At 55.3% G+C, this 23977-nt stretch overlaps 1 protein-coding gene across 1 annotated transcript; it reads right to left on the reverse strand.

Moving 5' to 3' along the window:
• Positions 1-14593: 14593 nt before the first annotated feature.
• Positions 14594-18910, reverse strand: RTL1 (retrotransposon Gag like 1). Its single transcript, XM_072963904.1, has one exon. The coding sequence runs from the start codon at positions 18908-18910 to the stop codon at positions 14594-14596; it is 4317 nt and encodes a 1438-aa protein (XP_072820005.1).
• Between the last annotated feature and the right edge of the window lie 5067 nt (positions 18911-23977).

Genomic DNA, 23977 nt, shown 5'->3' on the forward strand with positions numbered 1-23977 from the left:
CTTGCCTTAACAAAAACAGTGATGGATGTGCTACTAATCTGAGGAGGGGTGGATGTTGGGAGGCTGTCTGGCTGGGGCTTCCCCTCACCTCGGGCCATGTGATGGGGGGGACAGGGGAGCCAGCTCCCATCCCAGGAAGCCACCTGTACCCCGCCCATCGGGCACTCAAGGGTGATGGGATGCCTGGAGGCAAAGCTAACCTGGTGGGATTCTGAGATTGATGCATGTTTGAATGGACTAACCCGGGCTGGTCCCCCTTCTTCTAATGGTTTTAGGATGCAAAGTTTCTTTCCAGAAGGAATGTAGACAGGAGGTGAAGGAAGTCTGAGCTGGTCCCTGGAGCCCCAAGGGGCTGTCCCCAGGCTGCGACTCTTCCTCCCCCTCCTTAAGGGCCGGGTAGAGCACTTGTCTTGCTTAAACTAACGGTGAGAGGATGGCCAACTGGTCCAGCAGGGCCTGGAGGGGGCCACAGAGGTAGAGCCTGAGATGCAGCCCCTGCCCCGCTGGCAGGGGTGCCCCATTTTGCATCCCAAGACTCAGCTCAGGAAGGTCAGGTTGTTGGCCAGCAGCACGTGGCTGGGGCTGAACGGGCAAGGGCAAGGGAGCTTCAGATCAAAGTCCACGAGGAATCCTGGGGTCAGCACACCTGGTTTTGCTGGAGCATCGAGCTGGACACACAACCAGTGGGAGAGGAGAGGTTGACCACCACCACCACCATTGCCACCACCGCTGCTGCTGCCACCATCAACGCCAAAGCCAGAGCCACCACCACCACCGCCACTGCCATCACCTCCTCCTCGTCCTTTCCCCTTTCTCCTTCCTCTTCCTTCTCCCTCCTTCTCCCTCCTTCCTCTTCCTCCTACCCCCCTCCCCTCCCTGCAGGGAGGTGCCTCAAGAGGACTACAGGCAAGTCCAGCCATGACTGTGCGGGCTGAGCATGGCCCCTTTGCAGAGAGAAAGATCTACTTTGGAAACAGGGACCATGGCCACGTCTCAGCCAAGGAGACATGACCCTAGTCCTTCATGGAGAAGGAGACGTGGATGGTGCTGAAGGATGGTCCAAGCAGCACTGAGGTGAGAAGATGGCCTTCAGAATGTGCCCACCCAAGTGAGTCCATGCCCAGCCATGTGGGAGCTGAGAGTCCAGGAGAGGCCTACACGTGGTGGGCAGAGCCCCAGCCTCTGTCGAAGCTTGTGCATTCAGAATGAAGATCCCCTTGACGTTCCAGAGCTGAGACCGCAGCTCCAGCCTCCAGCAAGGCCCAGTTGTCCATGATGAGTGGTTCCTTGATGTTCTAGAATGAGACCCCAGCTCTGGCCTCCGATGAAGCTCAGATGTCCATGATGACTGACCTCCTTGATGGTCCAGAGCTGAGACCGCAGCTCCAGCCTCCAGCGAGGCTCAGAAGTCCATGAGTGGTTCCTTGATGTTCTAGAACGAGACCCCAGCTCTGGCCTCATGAAGCTCAGATGTCCATGATGATTGACCTCTTTGATGGTCCAGAGCTGAGACGGCAGCTTCAGCCTCCAGTGAGGCTCAGATGTCCATGAAGAGGGTTTCCTTGATGGTCCAGAGCTGAGACCCCAGCTTCAGCCTCTTCTGAAACTCTGACATGCAGGACTGGGGAGAAAGCCTCAGGCTGTGGTCTTGTCTGGGCAGGACTGGGTGGCCGAGGAGGTCTAACTGAGACTGGAGATGGCAGGGGAGGCCCTGCTCTCCACCCCTGGCCTGTAGCACTCCTCACTAGCAACACTGGAGACAGATTCTGAACCCTGCAGGAAGCTGGGGTCCAGGTGCAAAAGGAGAACTGCAGAGCCAGGACTCCCAGGCGGAGGAGCAGTGCTGGGAAGAGTGTGGCCGTGTAAGTCGTGGATGGTGGGTGGGCCCTGCCGACCAAGCCTGCCCATGAGCCTGTGTCTCGGCAGCAAAGTGCCATTTTCTGCCTTTCGCTGTGCTGGACTCCCGGCTGGCTGCACACCAGACTTGACCTACGGGGCTGCCAAGTTGGCTGGACCCTGGAATGTAACCCAAGCTCATTTCTGCGGCTTAGCTCCTCTCCCAGGGGAAGGTGCTAAACGCCCACTAGCCTTCCCTGCGTGAAGCCGCGGCCTCGGGGCTGGTCAGATCTGGTTGCCTCTTTCCAGCAACGGAAGTTCATTGAGGTTGGGACTGAGATGAGGCCAGGCCATCACGATGGATGCCAAGATGGCATGGACGGCAAAGGAGGCCCCCTTGTACACAGGGGCAGGATGGCAGCTTCCCAGATGCAGCTACATTTTGGTCTGGGAGCCTGCCCCAAGCACCTTGACAGTAGCTGTGGTCCTTCGGAAACTCGGTTGACACCAGACTGCCCACTAAACTGGAGAGAGGTGGTAATGAATAAAATAAGGCCCAAAACATTGACTTGCTCAGAAACCATAAGAACATCGTGGGTAGATACAGTCGAAGTGATGAAAAGTGTCGACTTTGGGAGGAGAGCATGCTGAGTGTTATTCTGGATGAGCTGACGCTGAAATCGCTAGACTGGGAGGTTCTGAGAATCTGATATCATCATTTATGCCATTCAAACATAGTTGCAATAATATATCCCAGAAACTGACTGACTTTATGCACTCGAAGTCGGCAGGAAAAGGGAGCCGCTAGCAAGAGTTCTTAAACACACCCTAACGATGCCAACCTCATTTTGGTGATATTTCCTGGAAACTCATTTGAATTTGGAACTATGTACACAAAAACTTCTTTTATGAGTAAGTGGAACTTGAGACCTGGGATGGAATGGAGAGAGATGGCGTCTTAGGGGACTGCCCTGCCCCACCCCACTTCATTTGGCCAAGTTATTTTAGGAGATTTCCAAGAACAAGCAATTATTAGAATCACTCATTGCTGGTTTCCTAGAAGTCTCCACAACAAATTCTGAAGCCAAATGCAAAACGGGTGAGCCAGCGGGCTTGTAATGTTTGTGAAGAAAATGTGATATCAGCCCATTAAGTTGTCGGCTTCAGGGAGTGAGGCTCAAAGAAGAGCTGCAGTAGTGGAAATAAGGACAGACGGAGCTTCCAGACCATCAGGCAGAGCATCCTAATTTAAGACAGTCCAGAGATTATTATACAGCCTTCCCCAGTGCGGCTGTCGAACTCTAAGATTTTCTGGAATGTGCTAGGCATTGTGTTGAGACTCTGGGGGAAGGGATGAATTTAATTCAGTGCTGAAGACCAAATTCCAGATGCTGCTGCTTGTGGTCTCAGTGGAGAGGGCTTCCCCTTGGTCAGGGCTAAATGGCCCAAGGTGTCTCCCAGTCAACTCCCATTTTACAGATGGAAAGACTGAGGCCAAGAGAAAGATTGGTTACTTGATGTCCACTAAGACCAGACCCATTTCTGGAGAGGGCTTCCCTACCCCAGGCTGCCTCTGATTTTACTGAGATTCAGGAAGAGCCCGGAAGGCTGAGTGGATTGTCCGCAGACACCAATCAAGAGGGCAGAAGTAGGAAGGCTTGGCACCAGCGCGCCAGTCTCCTTGGGCAGATGGACTGTGATGGTTCTCCAGGAGCCCAGCCCCAGCACCATGCTGGAAGACCAGACCAGAGGGAGTGAGGCTGCTCTGGGGGTACGGGGGTGATGGGACGGGAGGACCCCTGCCCGGGATCTAGGGAGCCAGACCCAGCCACTGTTTGTCTCTGACTCTTCCCGTGGAACTCTGGTTTCCCCATCACTCACTCTGTCCTCCTGCTTTTTGGAGGGACGTTCTCTGGGAGGAGTTCCTGCTCATGCTTTGTGAGCAGTGACCACCTGGTACAATAGATTAGCGGCAAGGAGGCAGGTGATTCCTGAGGGAGAGGATGATGGTGGCCTTCATCCTTCCTGGGAGGGGCTCGAGCTGTGCCCTAGATTTCCTTGACACCCTCAGCTCAGTTCTTAGAGGAAGTGAGGAGTGAAGAGGCCTTAGGCTACAATCCTCTCTGGGATGAGCTTAACTTCCCCCTCTTATCCACACTGGTGGCCCCCAGTTTGGGGCTGGGGGCTGGATTGAGGCAGGGGCTGGTGGCCCACGGAAAGCTTTCTCTCAAGCTCCCTTCACATGGGGGGTGGGTCTCACGCACAGGCCGGTGGGAGGCAGCGCCTTCCTGGCATTTCTCAGGAGACAGTTGGGACTCTACCCCTGCCCGTGCACCCAGCCGTCATCGTGGCAGCAAACTCCCTCTGCGGAGGCCGGGCCCACCCGTGGGTGGAGGCGGGTTGAGGACGCCTGGGCAGGACAGTGGGGGGCAGGACAGCGAGCGGCCAACTGGTCTAGAGAGTCAGGCCAAATTCAAGCCAAATGTTACTCGATTAGTCAGCGAAGGAGGGGGAACCCCTACCCCAGGGAGACATTTATTAGGTGAATTTGATAGCTGTGTGTTTCCCAGACAGCCCGCAGGCCTTGAACTGCCTTCTTGCAGTGGAGGGGCCCCCGCAGGCAGAGCTCCCCGGGTCACCGAGTTGCCCGAGGGTGGGTGGGGTGGGGGCGGGTGGGGGCTGGCAGGGTGTTGTGGATCGTTACCTATATACCTGCACTTCACAAAGCACTTTATCTGTTTGCCTGGTGTTGGCTGATGGTGGAAGGAGTGGACGGATGTGTGCCTGTGTGGGGCTGGGTGCTCATGGGACCCCCGCGCCAAGGCTCAGAGACGGGATACTCACTCGTCCATAGGGTGATGGGGCCACCTTTCCTGTGATGCCGTGGCCGGGGTCTCAGTGCCCAGAAATCAGAGGGTCGCACTGCTAGGAACCCCTGCCTGGCCGTTTGGGATTAATTACCCTGGCTGGAACTTGCCTTTTTTCACTTAGAATTGACTGTGACCCCAAAGGGCCAGGCCTTAGCCAGACCCCCCTTCCCCCGCAGCCTATGCTCCTGTGCTCTGTGAGCGAACTGCTTCCGGAGGGTTTCTGCAAGCTGGGACCCCTGGTCCAGCGAGGAGTCTGCACCCCTCACCCCAGCTCCTACACAGACCCCTGCATCAGATGAGGCTCAGGTGTTGTCCCAGCCTGGGGAGGGCTCAGTGCGCAGGGGATCCCTGGCCGGGGTCAGGGGTGAGGTGAATGTGAGCCTGGGCCTGCTCGTGTGTGCATGTTCCTGTGTGCCCGGGTGTGTGCGCGCATGGGCGTGAGTGCGTGTGCATGCGGGTCTGGGCTGGTGTGTGCGTGCCTGTGAGAGAGACAGAGGGTGGAGAGTGGCTGGAGGTGAGAGACAGTGGGTGTCTCCCAACCCCAGATGTCCTGAGTGGATTCCAGACCCCTGCCCCACAGTCACTGCTACCACATGCCCACTGTAGCTTTGTCCCCCAGACCACCTGCGTGTCCAATTCTGCACCAGCCGGCAGAAGAGTGGTGGCCTCGGCCCTCACCCCTCACCCCCGCTGTCTGTCCCCTGCTCGCATTGCCTTGACTTGGCAGCGCTGCCACAGGTCAGGAAATCTTGCCCTCTAAGCTGCTGACACCCCGGCCCCCCAGCTCTGCCCAGTTTACCCAGGTGTCCTGGAGCGGAGCCTTCCCTTCCCTCAACTCCCCAGCTCCTCCCCGCTTGTATGGGGCTCTGATCAGCTCCCCCTAGACCCCAGCTCCCTGGCAGCTTACAGTACACATTCAGCCACCTCACGGGGGAACAAGGTGCGCTGGGTCCTGGCCCAGCCTCCCTGGCCGCTGCCTGGGGCATCTGCCCCCCACTGGCGCTGGCTGGGACCTCTGGACCAGACAGGACCTCCCAGACCTCGGCTGCTGCACTGCACCCTCGACAGAGTCTCGGACCCAGAGGACGCCTGCGCCCCTAACAGCACTCAGCACAGATGCTGCGCGGTCCAGGTCAGTTCCTGCCGGCCCCACGGTGCCCCGCCCCCTTATCCCGGGGGGTGCGTCTGCCTGAGATTCAGAATCCAGAGGGGCCTTGTTTGTCTTCACGACGCCTAGACACACGTTGATTTGGGTTGAAAAATGCTAAAAATGACAGGCTTTTCCTAATGAAAAAGTCTGTCTTGTCCGATTGGTTTGCCAGCCGGGTTGAGAGTGGACGTAACGCATGAGCTCCATCCGCAGCCCCGAGCTGCTGACAGATGTGTATATACATGTTACGTATATGTTATGTGACATGCCGCAGCCCTAAGCTGGGCGTGAAAGCTTCCTTACCAATTTAAAAGTGGGCTGGAGAAGGCGGGGTTAGGTGGCTTTTCAAAATTTCTCAATGGGTTATGCAAACAAAAATGTTGGCGGGTGTCCATTGTTCCTCGCTGGCAAAGTTCTCGGCTTGCCAATTGTTCTCAGAACTTCGCACATGATGGGGATTCTGTTGATGCAAGTGGACAGGGGTGATGAGCGGGATCTGGGCTGGGCTGTGACGGCCAAGGCTCTTGATTCGTGTCCCATCTTGAGCCTTAGACATTTCTGGACCCAGCTTGTGGGTCCTAGGTTCCTCCTCCCCCTCCTTTAGTCTCACGCATGTTTGTCACCATGGGCTCCATCATCCCCTCCCTGCTTCACTGTCACCTGCAACTCTGGGTCCCAGGACCCGGCCCATCCTTCCCTGTGGGCCGGTGTTCTCGGGCTCCCATCACCTCCACCTGGCCTCTCACCTGAGCACAGCATCTCATCTCCATCCCTGCGGACCCGGCCATCACCCATTCATCATCCGCCTCACCTCCATCATCCTCGCTTCGGGGCTCACTCTGGCCCCCAGGGCCTTGTACATGGTAGGCTTTCATTCATTCGTTTGCACATTCGGTGAAGGTCTACTGTGTGCCAGGCCCTGTGCCAGGCATCAAGTAAATGGACGTGGCCCTCGGGAGTGCACACCTCGGGAGACGCGCGAGAGCCGGCGGAGGGCAGGGAGCCTGGGCCCAGGCAGCTCGGGGATGGAGTGCAGAGAAGGGCAGGTCTGACTGTGTGTGGGCGGGGGCAGGGAGGCTCAGCCCAGGTGAGCTAAGCAGGATGGATGGAGAGCCCACCTGTGCCCCCTTACTTCCCCGCTTGTGGTCTGCATCTGAGAAACAGCACCAGGAGCCGAGGCCCTCCCAGTCTGCCCAGGGGGTCCTTGCTCCCAGGCCCCGGGCATGGTCCTGCCCTCGGGAGCCTTGATTACTTGCGCTCTGCACCCTGTCCTCTGGGTCAGCCTCCTCGCTGTCCCCTCTGCTGCTGATCACCCAGTCCTGCCAGATTATTTGATGCTGGTCACATCCTTCCCTTTTTATGGGGTAAAACCGATGCTCAGACCGGTTCCCTGAGGGTCGCACGTCAGGCCTTAGAGGGAGGGTTGAGGACCAAATTTTGTGCTCTTTCTACCAAAGTTGAAATGAATGAATGAATGACATGAGAGATGGGAGGTTGGAGGGGAGAGGAGGACCTGCCCTTCTCATTCCTCAGCACTGGAGTGGTTTCAAGGCAGAGTTAGGCCACCATGGAGGAGAGGGAGTCTCGGGGATGGGTGAGGGGCAGGCCCAGTCTGTGATGACATGTGATGGTTCTGGGATAAAATTAGAAAATGGTGGACAAGGCAGTGAATTTCTTGTAAAGTCAAGTTTATTCCATTGTAAAATTCTGAGCTGCATCCTCCTGCTTTGGGCTGTTACAATGTACTTCTGTTCTCTCAAAAGACGGAGGTCAAGGGTTGGAACTGCTTTGTGTATTGGCTGTAATGTCTTTGCTTGGTCAAGTCAAATAAATATCCAATGGGGAAGGTTGCGGGTCTTGGAGAGCCAGAATCGGGGACCCTGTAGTGTCCAGGAGACCCTGTGGATGTTCTGGGGGAGGGGAACGGGCTGCTGGGGTGTGATGGTGGAGCAGATATCTTAAAGGTTCTCTTCGAGGATTGGCCTGGACGCAGTTAAAGAGGATCTCTGGTGTCTTCAGAGGTCTTAGGGTTACTGATTCGGAATTTCTCCCTTTGGTGAATGAACTTCTGTAGTTTCAGGATTGTTAAATTGCCTACGAGGGTTGGAATCTGAATTAAAATTGGTGTGGTAAAAGCTGCCTGGGAGTCTGTAGGGATGAGGTGGTCCCACGGGGGTCCCACATCCACCCGAGGATGCCCGTTATCTCAGAAAGATTGAGGGTAAAAAACCACAGTGAGGTTTATGCAACAGCTCTGCTCCTCTGCACTCATGTGTCACAGAGCCCTGTTTTAGGTGTCCTGTTGGGTCATTTAGACTCCCCTCCTCCACTCAGGTGTCAACTGGGCCCCTCCTCCACTCAGGTGTCACACTGGGCCCCTCCTCCTCTCAGGTGTCACACTGGGCCCCTCCTCCACTCAGGTGTCACACTCGGCCCCTCCTCCACTCAGGTGTCACACTGGACCCCTCCTCCTCTCAGGTGTCACGCTCGGCCCCTCCACTCAGGTGTCACACTCGGCCACTCCTCCACTCAGGAGTCACACTCGGCCCCTCCTCCACTCAGGAGTCACACTGGGCCTCTCCTCCACTCAGGTGTCACACTCGGCCCCTCCTCCACTCAGGAGTCACACTGGGCCTCTCCTCCACTCAGATGTCACACTCGGCCCCTCCTCCACTCAGGTGTCACACTGGGCCCCTCCTCCACTCAGGTGTCACACTGGGCCCCTCCTCCACTCAGGAGTCACACTGGGCCCCTCCTCCAGGTGTCACTCTGAGCCCCCCATTTATGATCACACTAGCCACCCCCCAGTCATGCTTGCTATGGATTCCTTTCCCCATCATGTGTCAGGAAGCGCTTTACTGTGCCTGAGTGGCAGGGACATTTTCTCCATTCAGTGTGACATACTGAGCTCTCCCTGACCCACATGTCACCCTGAGCCTCTTCCCCCAGTTGTGTGTCACACAGCTTGTGACCCACCTGGGTAGATAGTGAGCCCCCTCCTCCTTTGTCACATGAAGTCCCTCCTCCACACGTGTCACACTGAGTCCTTCTCCGAGTCACACAGACCCTTTCCAACTCGCATGTGACAGTGCGTCCCCCCTAGCTGTCACACTGAGCTTTTCCTCCCTCCTGGGGGTCACCTAGGTCTCTTCTCCACACGTGTCAGTAGAGCCCTGCTGCACATGTGTGTCACACTCAACTCCCTCACACCTGTCACACCAAGTCCCTCCCCACCTGTGTGTCACACTGAGCCCCTGGAACACTGTGTCACACTGAGTCCCTTCTCTAATTATGTGTCACCATGAGCCCCTTCCTTCACTCATGTGTCACATGGAGCTTTCCTTCCACCATTAGCAAGCCCCTCCCCCGTGTGGCGCCCTCAGCCCCTCACTCATTCACGTGAGGTGGAGGCCATCCCCGCCCCGGGTTACACCGAATCCCTCCCCCATTCATGTGTCACACTGGTCCTCCCACTCTTGCGTCTTTGAGTCCCTGCCCTCTCAAGTGTCACACCGAGCCCTCCCTCCCCAGCTCGCAGCCCAGCCCTCGCCCTCGCCACGCGCCCTGCGGAAGCCTCCCTGCGTGCCCGCGCAGCTGGTCCCTGCGCCGCGGGTCGTACTCAGCTCCTCCCCCGCTCCTGCATCACACTGAGTCCCCCTGTGTCACACGGACTCCCACCCCCACTCATGTCACCCAGAGCCACTCTACCCATGCCGCACAGTGGCCTTGTCACTCTGAGCCCCTCCCCAGCCTGTGGGGGACACCGAGCCCCTTCTCCACACCTGTGTCACATGGAGCCCCCACGCCACCTGTGTCACACCAAGTCCCCCCACTCTGTCACACTGAGGCTCTTCCCTCCCATTCGTCACACAGAGCGCGTGCCTCCCTCCCTTGTCCTTTGAGCCCTTCCCCTCCTCATGTATCAGATAGAGTCCCTCCCCCACAGATGTGTCACCTGGAGCCCCCTCCCAAACCGTGTGTCACACTGAGGCGCACATTTACCTGTCCCCCTCCCCAGGGGAGCGCGGTATCACGCAGGGGTTGACCCAGTTAGTTACCTGGCTCCTGTGTACGACGCCCTTCTTCCTCCCCCTCCGCCTCGGGCAGCACCTCCCCCCGGGACCCTCCTGGCAGCCCAGGCTGCCCTCCGCAGCCTCTTCCTGCCTCGCTCTTCTCTCGGGGCCAGGACTCCCCCTCAACCCAGCGCAAGGCCTGGGGCAGGGCCTTCTCTGAGGCCCCTTCTTGGAGGAGGAGGCGGTGTCCCCAGTGGGACAACCCCAGGGGTGGGCCCAGGCCGGTGGTGGAGCCTGCCCGGCGCTGGGGCTTCTGCCCCCGAAGGGGCTGTGGGACGCCCGCTGAGAGGGCCCAGCACTGGGGACAGGGCGGACGACGGAGAGGCCATGCCCTTGTCCCCGGGGGCGGGGCTTGGACAGAGCAGGGCTGACCCTTCCCACCGCCGCTGGAGGAGGGTCTCCTTGACGGGCCTTCGCCTCTGCCCAGGACTCCTTCATGACCAGGAGGCTGAGGCCCCTCACAGGTGGCTGCTTACTCTCTCCTTAAACCTGGTCTGGAGATGCCCCTGGCTCCCCAGGGTCCCTAACCCTGGGTCCCGCCCCCCTCAGCCAGTGCGGGCAGCAGAAGCCCCCCCACCCCTGTCCGAGCCCGGGCCTCCACCAGTGCCCCGGGCCCTGGCTGCTGCCTTCAGTGTCCCCCACTGACGCAGGCCCCCGGCCTGGTGGGAGGCGGCCAGGCCGAGCTCCTGGGCTGCTGGAGTCTTACCCCACTAACTAGCCTTGCCCGCACCAGCGTGGGGTGCGGGGACGGGGTGGAGCCACCAGAGGGGACAGGAGGTGCCTTACCTCCCATCTTCTTCCTTCCCCTCCTCCTTCCTCCTCGCCCTCCTCCCCAGCCTCCCCTCCCTCCACCACCTTCACACCTTCCCCCCTCTAGGTCAGGAGGAGGTCCTTGCCGGAGTTCAGGGGGGCTTCCTGACTTGGGGAGGGGGACAGCTTGAACAAAGGCGGGGCGCCTGCAGGGAGTGGTGAGAGTGTGTTGGAGCGAGATGTGATCTGTGGGAAATGGAGGTCTTACCACGAAAGGCCTGGATACTGGCCAAGAGGAGGCCTTGCTCCTGCTCAAGGATGCTGTGCAATACAAGGAACGGCTCTGAGGAGCCAGGGTATGTGACGCCTGGTGGACAGGCCGAGTGGGCACAGGGTGTGGAGGTGGGCTCTGCTGCCGTCCCCTTTCTGACTTTGGGGGCAGGGAGGGGACTTCAGCCTTTGGCAGAGCTCCTATCACACCCCTGAACGTGGGGGCTTGTGTCTGGGGCCCCTAACTGGACCTGCGGCTGCCTGCAGGAGGGAAGGGCAAATCCAGACCTGAGTGGTGAGTAGCCGTGAGCGGTCTGGGAAGTGTGTGAACCTGCCTGTGTGCACCAGGCCTGGAGCCTGGAGCCCCTGGGCATGTGGGGGTGGGCTGGGAGGGGAAGGGAGGTACGGGAGGGTTGCCAGCTTTGCCTGGGCCGAACTTGGGGTCTCCTGAGTCCCTGGCACTGCCGGAGCTTGCCGGATGCCCGTGGTCTTGGTGAAGGAGGAGGGAGGCCCCAGGCAGGACGGTTGTCCTGGCTCTCGTCCTGAGACTCCGCCTGTGTTGTGGGGCCTGCGACGCCATCACCTGTAACCTCGCTGGTCGTTTGAGGCTAACTTTCTTTTCTTCCTTTCAGGAGAAAACAGGTTTGTATTGTGTTCTTCAAACCCTCCTTCTAGGAAGGTGGGGACCCCATCCCCCAGTGCTTTGCCTTGGCCATAGTCCTCCTCCTTGGCCTGGGGGCTGCCTCTCTTCTCTGGAAATGGGGGTAAAGCCCCTTCTGGCTGGATTGGGACGGGGGACCACGTGAGGCCAGGACACCGCTGCCTGCTGAGTCCAGACAGCGTCTGCTGCACCAGCACTTTGTGCTGGCTGCCCCATTGGTCAAACTGTGTGCGCGTGTCACCGTGAATAAGCACGTGCCCCTGGCTGGAGTCTGGACTCCCCGGTGTAGGACAAGACTGGTTGTTGGGTGATGGATTCTGTTTGACCTGAGCCAGGAGGTCACCCTGTTGACCCTTCATCTGCACAGGCCTTGTGGAGAGGACAGTACTCCTGGTGGGTCCTGGGCTATTAGGACACAGGGGTCGTCCTCTCATGCCCGGTCGCCCAGGGCAGCCCCTTCCAGGCAGGTGTCTGGGTTTGCCCCGGAGGTTCAGCCCCTAGGGGCTTCCGGGTCGGCCTGAGAAAGGGGACCAGTGCTGGGAGTGGCATCCCCACCCTGACCCCAGGCTCTGCCCCCAAGGGAGTTCACACCAAGGGGTTCAGGAGCCCCTAGAAGATGGCAGTCACCTGGGAACAGAGGGGATTTCAGGAATCAGAGGTCCCTGGAGATTGTGTCTTGTTGCCCCGACAATCTCTTCCCCTCCTCCCACGTCCCCCATTTGATGATGGGAAAACAGGCCAGAGGACTGGACAACTACTGGCCAGGGTTACCCAGCAAGTTAGGCTCAGGGCCACTAAAGGGGACACTGGGGTCCTGACCTTGACCCATGGGGCCTGCCCATGGGTTCTTGGGGCTCCTGTCAGGGGTGGACAGACATTTGTGGAGCCCTTGGCTCCTGGGGCCACTGTGATGATGGCTCTTTGTGGGGGTCGTTCCTGCATCTGGTCGCCCCAGTAGGTGTGTGGGGTGGGCATGACAGGGGTAGAGGGGCCCAGGGTGGGAGGGCAGAAGCCACCAGGGAGGACTCCAGTCCTGGCTGTGTTCTCAACTCCTTCTTGGCCACCATCAGGGCACTGGCTCTCTTTGGGCCTTGGTTACACCAAGTTTGTCTGGAATAGGTGGCAAAAGTCCATGCACGGGTGGTGCCAGAGGGCAGGAGCTCCAAGGGCTGGCTGTTAGCAACTTCCTTCCTGACCCTTTGGTTTCTCACAGTGCCTCCGATGGTTCCAGGCAACAGATGAGGAAGAGGGTGCATGGCTAGTCAGCCGGGGGCCCGATGGGGTGGAGAGAAGCCCAGAGGTATAGCTGAGCCCCTGGCTTTGAACCTGGGATCCTGACCATGATCTCTTGGTGCTGCCATCAGGGGTAGAATCTGTGCCAAGAGGGACGTGTGCACGCATCTCCACGTCAGACCCCCGTCCTGAGCTGAGGTCCCAGGTCACATAAGGACTGGTCCCAGAGTGGAGGGGTGGGGGCAGGTGTGCTCTGGGGGATCAGAGGCTGCTGCTGGCTGGCTGGGCACTGAGGCCGGGCAGAGGGGCCCTTGTGCAGTGTGTGCTGGGCTCGGGGATACTGAACCCCGAGTGAGTGAGTGAGTGCCCCCCTCCCTGCTGTCCTCCCTTCTTGGGGACCCCCTTCCCCTTCCCAGGGCAGCGCACCCTCAGAACAGCCATTCTGCCACTTTTAGGGCAGTGTGACCTTGGCATCCTCCTCTAGGGATGGTGGTGGGAAGATTGCTTGAAACTGGGGTTCCTTGGTTCATAGACCTCCCGAGTTAGGGAGGCTGACCACGGCCTGCCCACACCTCTGTCCTTGTGTGGGAAGAGGTGGGACTTGGATTTCTGGGGCCCCTGCCCTGGACCCTAGAAAAGCAGCAGCTCCCGGTGTCCCCCACATCCTCCAGATTGTGTGCCAGGCACCTGGTGGGCTTGTTTCAGGGGAGAGCCCAGCCCCCCACCCTGTCCCCACTCTCTTTGCCCCTCCTCCATCCTGTCTCCCCTCACCCCAAGAACAAACCACAAAGTCAGATACTCTTTTTTCCTGCTTTATTTTGGGGGTGGAAAAAGGTGAGGCGGTGGGAAAGGGGAGAAGGGTCTCTGCCCTGTGGCAGAGAGCAGTGGTCTGGCAGGAGCACTGGCAGCTACTCAGCACAGTCCACTGAGGGTCCTGGGCCTTCCTCAGTCTCTCTTGGAGCCCCCTCCTCTGGTGGTGGGCCTCTGGGCCCCTGTGCTGTCAGTGTTGGGGGGAGGGAGCCCCGCCGAGTGAGCTCACTTCCTCAGGGTCCCAGGAGTCATGGGGACTCCTGAGTCCAGTAAGTACTGGTGTGTTGGGACCTTCCATGGTGCAGCCCCCCCCAGGTAAGAGCCAGAGCTCAGGGTCAGGCAGGGTCAGTGTTGAGGGAGCTGGGCCAGACAGTGGGGGGCGCTGCTTTGCAGGGAGATGGGGATGGGGGAGGCACCACAGCACACCAGGAGATGCGGGGGGCGGGGGTCAGGCCCAGGGAAGCAGGAGCACCGGTGGTGGAGGTAGAAGTCAGTGGAGCACCCGAGGTCAGTGTCCCAGGGTGCCCAAGGTGGCCACTCGTCACTCCGGGGGTGGGGCGGGGGCGGGTCCCTGGCATCTGCTTGCTTGGCTGAATCTGCTGTGCTGATTCCTCACCTGGCCTGGGGTCATGTGGTCATTCCCTGCTCATCACTGCTCCCTCCTCTCACCGATCTCACTCCCAGTTCTGGACATGGCACTTGGAGAATTAAGATGGGATTGTGGACCCTGAGCCGGCTCTGTGTCTCTGTGGCTGGATAGTCCACTGGCACAGATGCTGTTGCTGGTTGATGAGTTGAAGACATTGCTTGCCCTTCTCAAGTGGTTCCCCCTGGATCAGGAGTGGCAGGAAGGGGGTGCAGGGTCTGAGCGAAGCAGGCTGAGGCGCGGAAAGCCCGGAAGGAGGGTCCAGGGGCGGCGGCTGCAGGAGCGGAGGTGTTTTTAGTCGAAGTCTGAGTCTTCGTCACCGTTGTCGTAGTCACAGTCATCCACGTCGTCCACATCGTCCTCGTCGTCCACGTCGTCCTCGTCGTCCACATCATCCTCGTCGTCCACGTCGTCCTCGTCGTCCACATCATCCTCGTCGTCCACGTCATCCTCGTCGTCCACATCATCCTCGTCGTCCACGTCGTCCTCGTCGTCCACGTCATCCGTGTCGTCCACATCATCCGTGTTGTCCACATCGTCCTCATCATCCACGTCATCCGTGTCGTCCACGTCGTCCACGTTGCTGGGCAGCTCCTCCAGGGTGGCTTCTTCCCTGGGTGGGCTCGCCCAGCTGGTGGCGGATGGGACCTGGATGTAGATGACGGTCAGGAAGCGGCTCAGGGTCCTGGCCACCAGCTCCCGGTTGATCAGGATGGACTGGCCTTGGGTGCTGCGCATGTAGAGCAGGGTGTCGCTCAGGAGGCTGAGGACGTCAGGGTCGGTGGGGAGGTGGCGGCGGGGCCGGAGGGTGATGGCCATGTCGGTGTGGATGCACGGGGCGGGGCTCAGGGCCTCCTGCACGTCGTTCTGCTCGTCCTGCGAGGTGTCTTGCAGGCCGTCATGCAGGCCACACTGACGGTAACGTTGCAGGTCGTCTTGCAGGGCTTCTCGCAAGACGACATCCTCATCCTCCACGACGTGCAGCTCCAGGGGGCGGTTCTGGAGTGGGCGGGTCCCCTCGCCGGGGATGACCCTGACCCCAAAGAACTCACATAGTATCAGCCAGAACCAGAGTATGAATGGCAGGCCCCGGGTGGTCTGGGGGAGCAGGGCGTGGTGCTGCCACTGGTCAGGATCCAGGAAGAGCTGGGCCAGCTCCTCGGCCGGGATGGCGTTGGCGCCCATGAGCAGGGGCATCTGGGTGAGCAGCTGGACCATGGCGGTGGCGAGGCCGCTGTCGGTGATGAGGGACAAGTCCAGGATGAGATACAGGGAGCGCCTTGGTGGTGGCCGGGCCACATCCAGGGTGGGCGCGGGCAGCAGGGCGAGGGGCCGCCTGATCTGCAGCAGCACGAGGAGGGCGGCCACGGCCAGGGTGTTCTTCCAGAACAGGAGGCCTCGGAAGAAATGCAGGATGACCGCCCTGATCTGGGCCATGCTGAAGTGCGCAAGGAAGCTGTGGAGTATTTGGTCCGCTGGTATCAGAGCCAGAAGCTCTTGCTGGAGGTTCTGCCTGTTTGGCTTGTCCTGGGGAGGCGCACCTTCATTCTTCTCTTCTTCCCCAGATTCTGGGGATAGGTCCCCCGGGGACCCTCCAGTAGTGAAAAGCATGGATGGCCACGTGGCAGTGTGGTGCTGGAAAGCCCTCTGGCGGCGGTTCCGTCCGGGCGGCCGGGGGTGGCCGCCGGTGGCTCCCGGCCGCTGCATGACATCGAAGTTGAAGTGGGAGAAGAAGAAGACCCAGTGCCCGGGGAGAAGCACGGTGAGCCCGTCGTTGTTCAGAGAGGCGAGGTCCTCCGCGCTGAGAAGGATCATGATGGGCTCCTCGGTGTTCTCCAGGTAGCGGCACCACACCATGAAGGCGGCCCGAATCGGAAGGATCTTCATCTCCACTTGCGAGGACTCGACCTCGAGAGGGGAGATGTTGCGCGAGTAGAAGGCGCAGGAGACTCTCTTGCCAGTTTGGTCGTCTACTTGGATCAGGGAGGCGTGCAGAGACTTCTGGGTGATGCCTGCTTCCAAGTAGAACGGGTTCTGGGGCTTGGGGTGGTGGAGGAGGGGCGCCTTGCGGAAAGCCTGCTTCAGACGCTTGAAGGCCTCCTGCTCCTCGTCTCCCCAGTAGAACGGTTGGTCGGGCAGCAGCTGGCGCAGCAGCGGCTCTGTGATGACGGCGAAGCGGTCCACGAAGTGCCGGTACGGCAAGGCGAATTCCATTAGGTGTCGCAGGGACTTCTTAGAACCAGGGACGGGGTAGCCCGTGACCGTAGTCACGATGCTCTTGTTTAGTTGCACCCCTTTGGGCGTCAGGACGAACCCCAGGAACTCGGCGGTGTGTTGGTGGAACTGGCTCCTGTCCAGGGAGCAGTACACGTGATGATACCGGAAGCGGACCAGGACTTGGCGGACATGCTGCAGGTGCTCCTCCTGGCTCATTGAGTAGACCAGGACGTCCTGCCCGTAGGACAGCACAAAGTAACCTAGCATGTCCTTCAGGATGAAGTGAATCACGCTCTGGGGGATGATGGGGTCTGCGCAGATCAGAAAGGGCTGGTAGCTCGTCATGTCTTGGAGCTCCAGCCCGAACGCCGCTTTCCACACGTCTTCTGCTTGGTGTAAGTTCATGCTTTCGTCCACGATGGTCCCACGCAGTTCCAGCTTCGTGAACCACGTGGCTCCGTGTAGCTGGTCGAACAGCTCTGGAATCGTCTGTATGTAGTCCTGCCTGTTGGTCAGCATATCCTGCAGGTCCCAGTACTCATCCCGCAGCCTGGCTCCTTGCCTCCCGGCACCCACGGGTTCCCACGATGCAGCGGAGGGACACTCTTGAAAGGTCTCGCTGTGATCACTGTCTCCAGCCTGCTGAAGCTCAGAGGGCTCTGATTCAGAAAGATCATCGGATCCGTCTGAGCTTGGCTGGTCGGAAGTCTCATCGTCCGCTTCCTTCGGGTTGAACACGTCGGCCAGGTCGGAGTAGAGCGGCGGCAAGCCGGGCAGCGGGCTGACGGCGTGTCTCCCCAGCGCGGTGCACGGCGGGGGCGGGCGGAGGCAGTTCTTCAGGCAGTAGGGCGAGTGGAAGGTGCAGTGGCCTTTGGCCCAGTCGACCTCGGGGGTGTGGACTCGGAGCCAGTTGATGCCTAGTATCACAGAGAAGTTGGGCGAAGGAACGACATCGAATTCGAGGGCCTCCTGGTGGTCCTGGTGGACGCACACCAGGGGCTCGGTGTGCAGCCAGACAGGCACATCGCCGACCAGCGAGCCGCCCACGGGCTGGGCCGGCTGCGGGCAGGGCTTCTCGTAGAGCTCCACGTAGTGCTCTTGGGCGAACCGCACGTCCATGAGGTTGGCGCCCGCCCCCGAGTCCACCAGGGCCTGGACTGCCACACTGTGGTAGGGGTTGACCCTGACCATGAGCAGCAGGAAGAGGTGGTCGCGGTCGATGGCGGGGTGGACCTCGCGAGGCAGCCAGCTGCTCACCATCCACCTCTCCGGGGCAGGTGAGTCGATCCAGGTCAGGTTCCGTGGGCGGGCCTCCGGGGGCAGCCGCAGCATCGCCCTTCTCTCCGCCAGCTTCTCTTCTATTTGCAGGACCAGCACGATCAGGCTCTCCAGCGAATCTGGCTGAGGAACGCGGAACAGATAGTGCCTGATCTCCTCCTTGAGCCCCTGACACAGGTGGGCCTGCAGCACCTCGTCTGGCCAGCCCAAGGTGGGTACCAGGCCGCGGAACTCGTTGATGTATTGGATGGCGGTGCGGTCCCCCTGCCTGATGCTCAGCATGGCCTCTTGCGCCACGCGCTGGGCCTGGCGGTACTCGAACATATCTGACATGGCCTCCAGGAAGGCCGGGAAGTCGTTGATCAGGGGGCTCCCCGCCTGCACCAGGTTTCTGGCCCATTCCAAGGCCATGCCTGAGAGATGGCAGACGATGTACCCCACTCGCAGGCGGTCACTGTAGAACGTTCTTGGGTAGCTCTGTAAGATCAGTTGGCAGAGCACGATGAATTCGTGGTATTCTCGGCGATCGCCCGAGAACTTGGTTGGGATGGGCAGTTGGCCAGCGCTGATGCCCTCCGTCAGGATCTCCTCCGCCACCCTCTGCTGCTCTCGGAGGTCCTGCATCCGGAAGTGCAGAGAGATGATGGACCTCACCATGGCCATGATTTCCGCCATCGAGCTCTCCGTCTGCTCCTCTGGCTGCTCCTCCTCTCCTGACCCTGCCAGGTCAGTGTCGTCGTCTTGCTCTTCTTGGTCCCCCCATGGGTTGACTGATGCTTCTCCCATTCTACCAGGTGCCTCACCAAAAGGACCCCCCACTTCCAGATGTGAACCCTCGAGTGACTCCTCCAGGTCTTGGAGTAGGTCATTGGGTGGATCCTTTATTTCCCTATGTGGGCCACTGGATGGCTCCTCCATGTCTTGGAGGAGGTCAATGGGCAGCTCTTCTTCCGCTTCCTGGGTGGGGCCGCTGGCCAGCCCCACCACCTCCTGTGCTCCGCTGCCTGGTGTCTCCACGGTGGTGTTGGATGAGCCCTCGGAGGACTCCATTTGTTTTGATGATGGATTCTTACGCTCCATCATCGTCTCAAATGAGTCTTCAGAGGGTTCTATCATTCCGTCGGATGGAAAGGAGCGTTTTCTGAAGAGGGTAAGGTTGGGATGTGTCTGGTCAGCGACTGGGATGGCAGAGGTCAGAACCTGCGAGTGGGGAGGGGGTGGGAGTAAAAGCAGTGGTTTAGGGTCTCACGAGGTCAGGGTCAGGGTCTCCAGGACAAATCAGATGCCCAGCTCATCAGAACACAGGGAATTTGGAGAAAGCCTCCCTGTGTCCAACGTGGGCCTCCCAGGGAGAGAAAAATCTGTCCACCTGACCCTCCCGCCTGCTCCCTCAGCTTTCTCTGCCTGTCTGGCCTGCCTGCTTCCCCGTTGGCTGGGAGAAATTCACAGCCCATAAATTCTGTGGAGCGATGGGCCCAGAGTGGCCGCCGTGGCAGGCAGACACCTGGCAGGGTGTGCTGGCCGCTTCATGTCAACCCTGGCACAGGCGCCTGGTCAGTCTCCCTTCCCATCTTTGGTCACCCGGAAGTCACAGAGGTCACCTCCCAGTGCCATCCAAAGCCGTGCCCTTGGCAGGCTGGGCCTCCTCGGTTGTGAGGCGGGAAGCCGTAGCAGACATGCCTACTGTTTAACAAGTTCAGAGCAAGAGGAGAACACGGGCACTTGGCTGCTGTCCCTCAGCTGGGTCAGCTGCCCAGAACAGCTCTTACTTCCTCCCCCAGATTCAAAGCAGAAATTGGGGGTAGGTGGATGGAGTGATCTGGATTCTGGCTATTCTTTTTTCCCCCCTAGAATCGTTTATAAAACACCTACTGTGTGCCAGAGCCTTGTGCCTTTGTGACTTGATTCTAACTTGGAATTTTTGCTGATTTTTCTTCCTCTCTTTCACCAACTTCCAGTGCTGTGTTCTCCCCAGCTCTGGGCTGTCAAGGAGGTCTGCGTATCGTTCCCACGCCCCTCCTAAAATCGCCACTTTCTTGAGATTGCCCTCCTTGTCTGTGGGGACTTAGGAGCTTCAAACATGTGGCCTCAATTCCACATGAGCAAACAGATTTGCACGCCCCTCCAGTCTCACCACGTGGGGCTGATCTCTGCTCCAGCAGACGCCTCTCCTTTGTTGCTGGTTGGATGAGGTTGAGCTGGGATATTCAGTAATGGGTGGGGGTGCGGGGAGGGTGTGAGATAACTTGGGATGGGTTTTTGAAAATCTAGTCATGGGTGGTTTTAGTGGGTCAAGGGTGAGTCTACAGAGATGTTTTGGTTGGAGTATTTTGCACACTTCTCTGCTGGGGCAGAGCAAATTGAGTTCTGGCGATCCAATTAATTAGCTCTACAGTTATTGCTCTTTATACCTTGAACACTTTTTGTTACTTCTCAGTTTTCTTGTTAGCCACAGGGCTGATCTATGAAAAAAAAAAAAAAGAAAAAGAAAAAGCATCCCCTTGTGTAAAACTCCTCATTGGCTAAAATCCAGGCTTTCCAACACGGTACAAAATTCTGATCTGCTGTTTCTCAAAATTAAATACATTCTTGTTAGCATGACAGTTAAATTTGATCCTGCAGTCCCTCTGATTAAAACCTTTGGCTGTTTATTTGCTGTCTATAATATTAAATCCAAACCTGTTAGCATAAACATTCCTGACACATAAATTCACCAAAATCATTTTCCGGCTAAAATTTAAAGCCTTGGAATAATAGAAAATTCTGATCATGTCATCCTTCAGGGTAGAGATTACATTTTTTAGCATGTTGTACAAATTAGGAAAAATACTCATCGTTATCATCATCTTCATTGTAAGAATTACATAGATGGCACATTGCATAAGTTAACTCATATCCTTTTCATGAAAGTCCTGTAAGGTATGTATTATTATTATTGTGAAATTCCAAGTCTAACTGAAATGCAAAATTTGGCAAAGTAATTCATCTGCAGACTCATCTATTAGAAATAAAAATCTCAGTGCATCCCTTCCAACCCTTAAAACCCTTTATTGGCTAAAATTTAAAAATTTAAAATTTAAGTTGGCTAGAATTTAAAACATAAAATATCAGGATATCTCTTATAACACTTAAAACCCTTTATTGACAAAAATTTTACATATGAAATCTCAGTTTGTCTTTTAAAACCCTTACAACCTCTTATTGTCTAATGTTTAAAATAAAAAATTTAAATTGGCTAAAATTTGAATTTAAAAGTTAAAAAATTAAATTGGTTAAAATTTGAATTTTAAAATTGGCTAAAATTTAAAGTATAAAATTTCAATATCTCTCTTAAAACCCTTAAACCCTTTATTGGATAAAATTTTAAATTGGCTAAAATTTAAATTTGAAATCTCAGTATGTCTTTTAACACCCTACAACCCTTTATTGGCTAACATTTAAAATAAAAAATTTAAATTGGATAAAATTTGAGTTTTATTTTATTTTTTTAATGGAGGTGCTGGGGACTGAACCCAGGACCTCGTGCATGCTAAGCACGCACTCTACTATGTTAATTAGTTAAAATTTAAAATTTAAAAATTTAAATTGGCTAAAATTTAAAATACAGAATAGCAGTATATTTTGTAAAACTTTTTATTAGCTAAAATATGAACTCCTTAGCAAGATAATTTAAAAACTAGATTATCCCCTTCTTAATATAAAGTCTACACTCTTAATATATTTATAAATTTGGTGATGTACCTGATTAAACTTTCCCGACTTCAACCTCAAATCTAAAATCCTTGGCAGGTTGTAAAAACCTGATCTTATTATTCCTAACATTAGAGTTTAAACTTTTAGCAAGATACATGAAAGTTATCCATAACTTCTCTTTGTAAAACTTAGAAAAGTTTTCTATAAAAGTTTCCTATAATATAAAGTTCCACTCACTTAGCATAATACAAAAATTTTTACCATGTGATTTACCTGCAAACTGATGGATATAAAAGCCCAAATCTCACCAGGTAACTTCTTAAACTCTTACTGGCTTAATTCTAAACCTCTAATTAGGCACGATATCAAAATTTGACCATATCATAAAAAGGTCATACCTCCTTGAAAGATGCATGAATTTGGTCTTGTAACATCTGTTTAAATTCTTATAATATCTCTAGTCACCTATGAGATAGGATCTAAACTCCTTTGAATAAAATACACATTTTACTGCATAATTTCTCTGCAGATTGCTTTTATCAAACAGAAATTTTGCCCCATCACTCTCTTAATATCTCTTCATGGCTGAAATCCAGATTCCTTAGCACGGCACAAAAATGTGATCTTGTTGTTCCTCAAAAGAATGTCCAAAGTTCTTAGGCTGCTATGTAAATTCAATCCTATAACCTCTGTGTAAGACCTGCCCCGCCTCTATATTGCTTACTATAAATGGTCCAGTTTCTCAGTGTAAACTACCAACAGGATGCACCTGTGCCAACAGGTACCTCCTCTGAGCTGTTGATTCACCTTCATTATCTGGTTCATCAAATCCAGACACCTTAGCATAAAATATGTTTTACCAGCTAATTCCCCTGGAGACAAAACTCTCATCAGTCACTCTTTAAAACCCTTTACTGGCTAAAATCCAAATGCCTCTGCATGAGGGTTCAGAAATGAAATCATATCCCTCTCCTAAATGAAACGCTTGAATGCCGTCACCTCTCACATAAAATCACATCTCTTTGCCACGTTATAAAAATCTGATCATATTATCTTTACCATAAAAATCCACTCTCGTAGCTCTGCTGAAATGCGTATGTTCGATCATGTAACCCCCTAATTTAAAACTTTTCAAGATTTCTTCATTGCCTGTAACATAAAGTCCCAACCACTCATCGTAAAATGCAACGTTTCGCCATGCGATTTATCTTCAGGCTGGTCTATAAAAAAATCCCCAAATCTCACCCTGTCTTTCTTTGAAACCTTTTATTGGCTCAAATCCAAGCTTACTAGCATGATATAAAAATTCGATCTTGACATCCCTTAAAATAAAATTCACACTTCTTAGCACAGTCTATAAATTTGAACTTGTCATTCTATCTTTAAAACCTTACAATGTCTCCTGATTGTGGAATTATGGAATAAAAATCCAAAATCTTAGCATTAAAGGTGAATTTTACCTTGTAATTTCACAGTGTACTCTTTATCAAATACAACAGATGTCACTGGATCACCCTCTTAGAGCTTTATATTGGCTAACATCAAATTCTGAGGCATGTGCAAAAATCTAATCATGTTGGAGCCTCAAAATAAATTCCACATTTCTTCGCATATTCCCATTGTTGCTCATGTAACTCCTCTGATCAGTCTTTCAACTTTGTTGACAACATCGATCAACTCTCCTTGGTATGCTCTGAAAGTCAGACCTTGGCACGCCCTCCACACATAAAATCCAAATGTTTTAGCATGCTACTTAAACGTGTGGCTGTTACTTTTCTGTGTACAATTTCCCAATGTTTCCCCATCGCCTGTAACAAAATCCAAAGCCTTAAAATATATTTTTTCATGTTTGGCAGACTTATCTCCCACAAGCAAAGATCTCACCATCACATTTCTTACAACCCACTGGCAAGAATCCAAACTCCTTAGCATGATGATAAAACATCCCTCAAAACAAAATCCAGATTTCTTCCCTCAAACCCCCAATCTATGCGTGAAACCCCCACTTAAAATCTTTTTAATGTATTTTCATCACTAACGAAATGTCTCCGTATCTCAACCGGGCACCCAAATTAATCATGGGATCCTCAATTTCAAACCCTTCCCATTTCATGCCCATCCCATAAAATCCAGTTGCCTGAGCATGAAATGAAAATTGGGCCAAGTGTTTGTTATAGTGAAAAATCTTTACATTGCTTTTCATTACTTAGGATATAAAGCCTAAATTTGCACGAAACCAAAATGTTTCACCATCTGCAATTTGTAGCTTCAGTTTCTTATTCCACTCACACCTGACTCCTAAAAGACTAGGTTTCTTCTTGCCCTCCCAAACACATGTTGATTTTAGTGTCCTAAGTCTTTTGATTTTTTTTAAACGCGTCTCTCTACCTATGATTCATTAATTAATAATGCATATCCTGATTCCTTTTTCCAGGCCAGGCACTGTGCTAGACCCCCGAGGTGAAGAAATGGAGGGAAGCAGCCTTGCCC

Source organism: Vicugna pacos, chromosome 6 (assembly GCF_048564905.1).
Source record: "Vicugna pacos chromosome 6, VicPac4, whole genome shotgun sequence".
Classification (NCBI taxonomy): Eukaryota; Metazoa; Chordata; class Mammalia; order Artiodactyla; family Camelidae; genus Vicugna; species Vicugna pacos.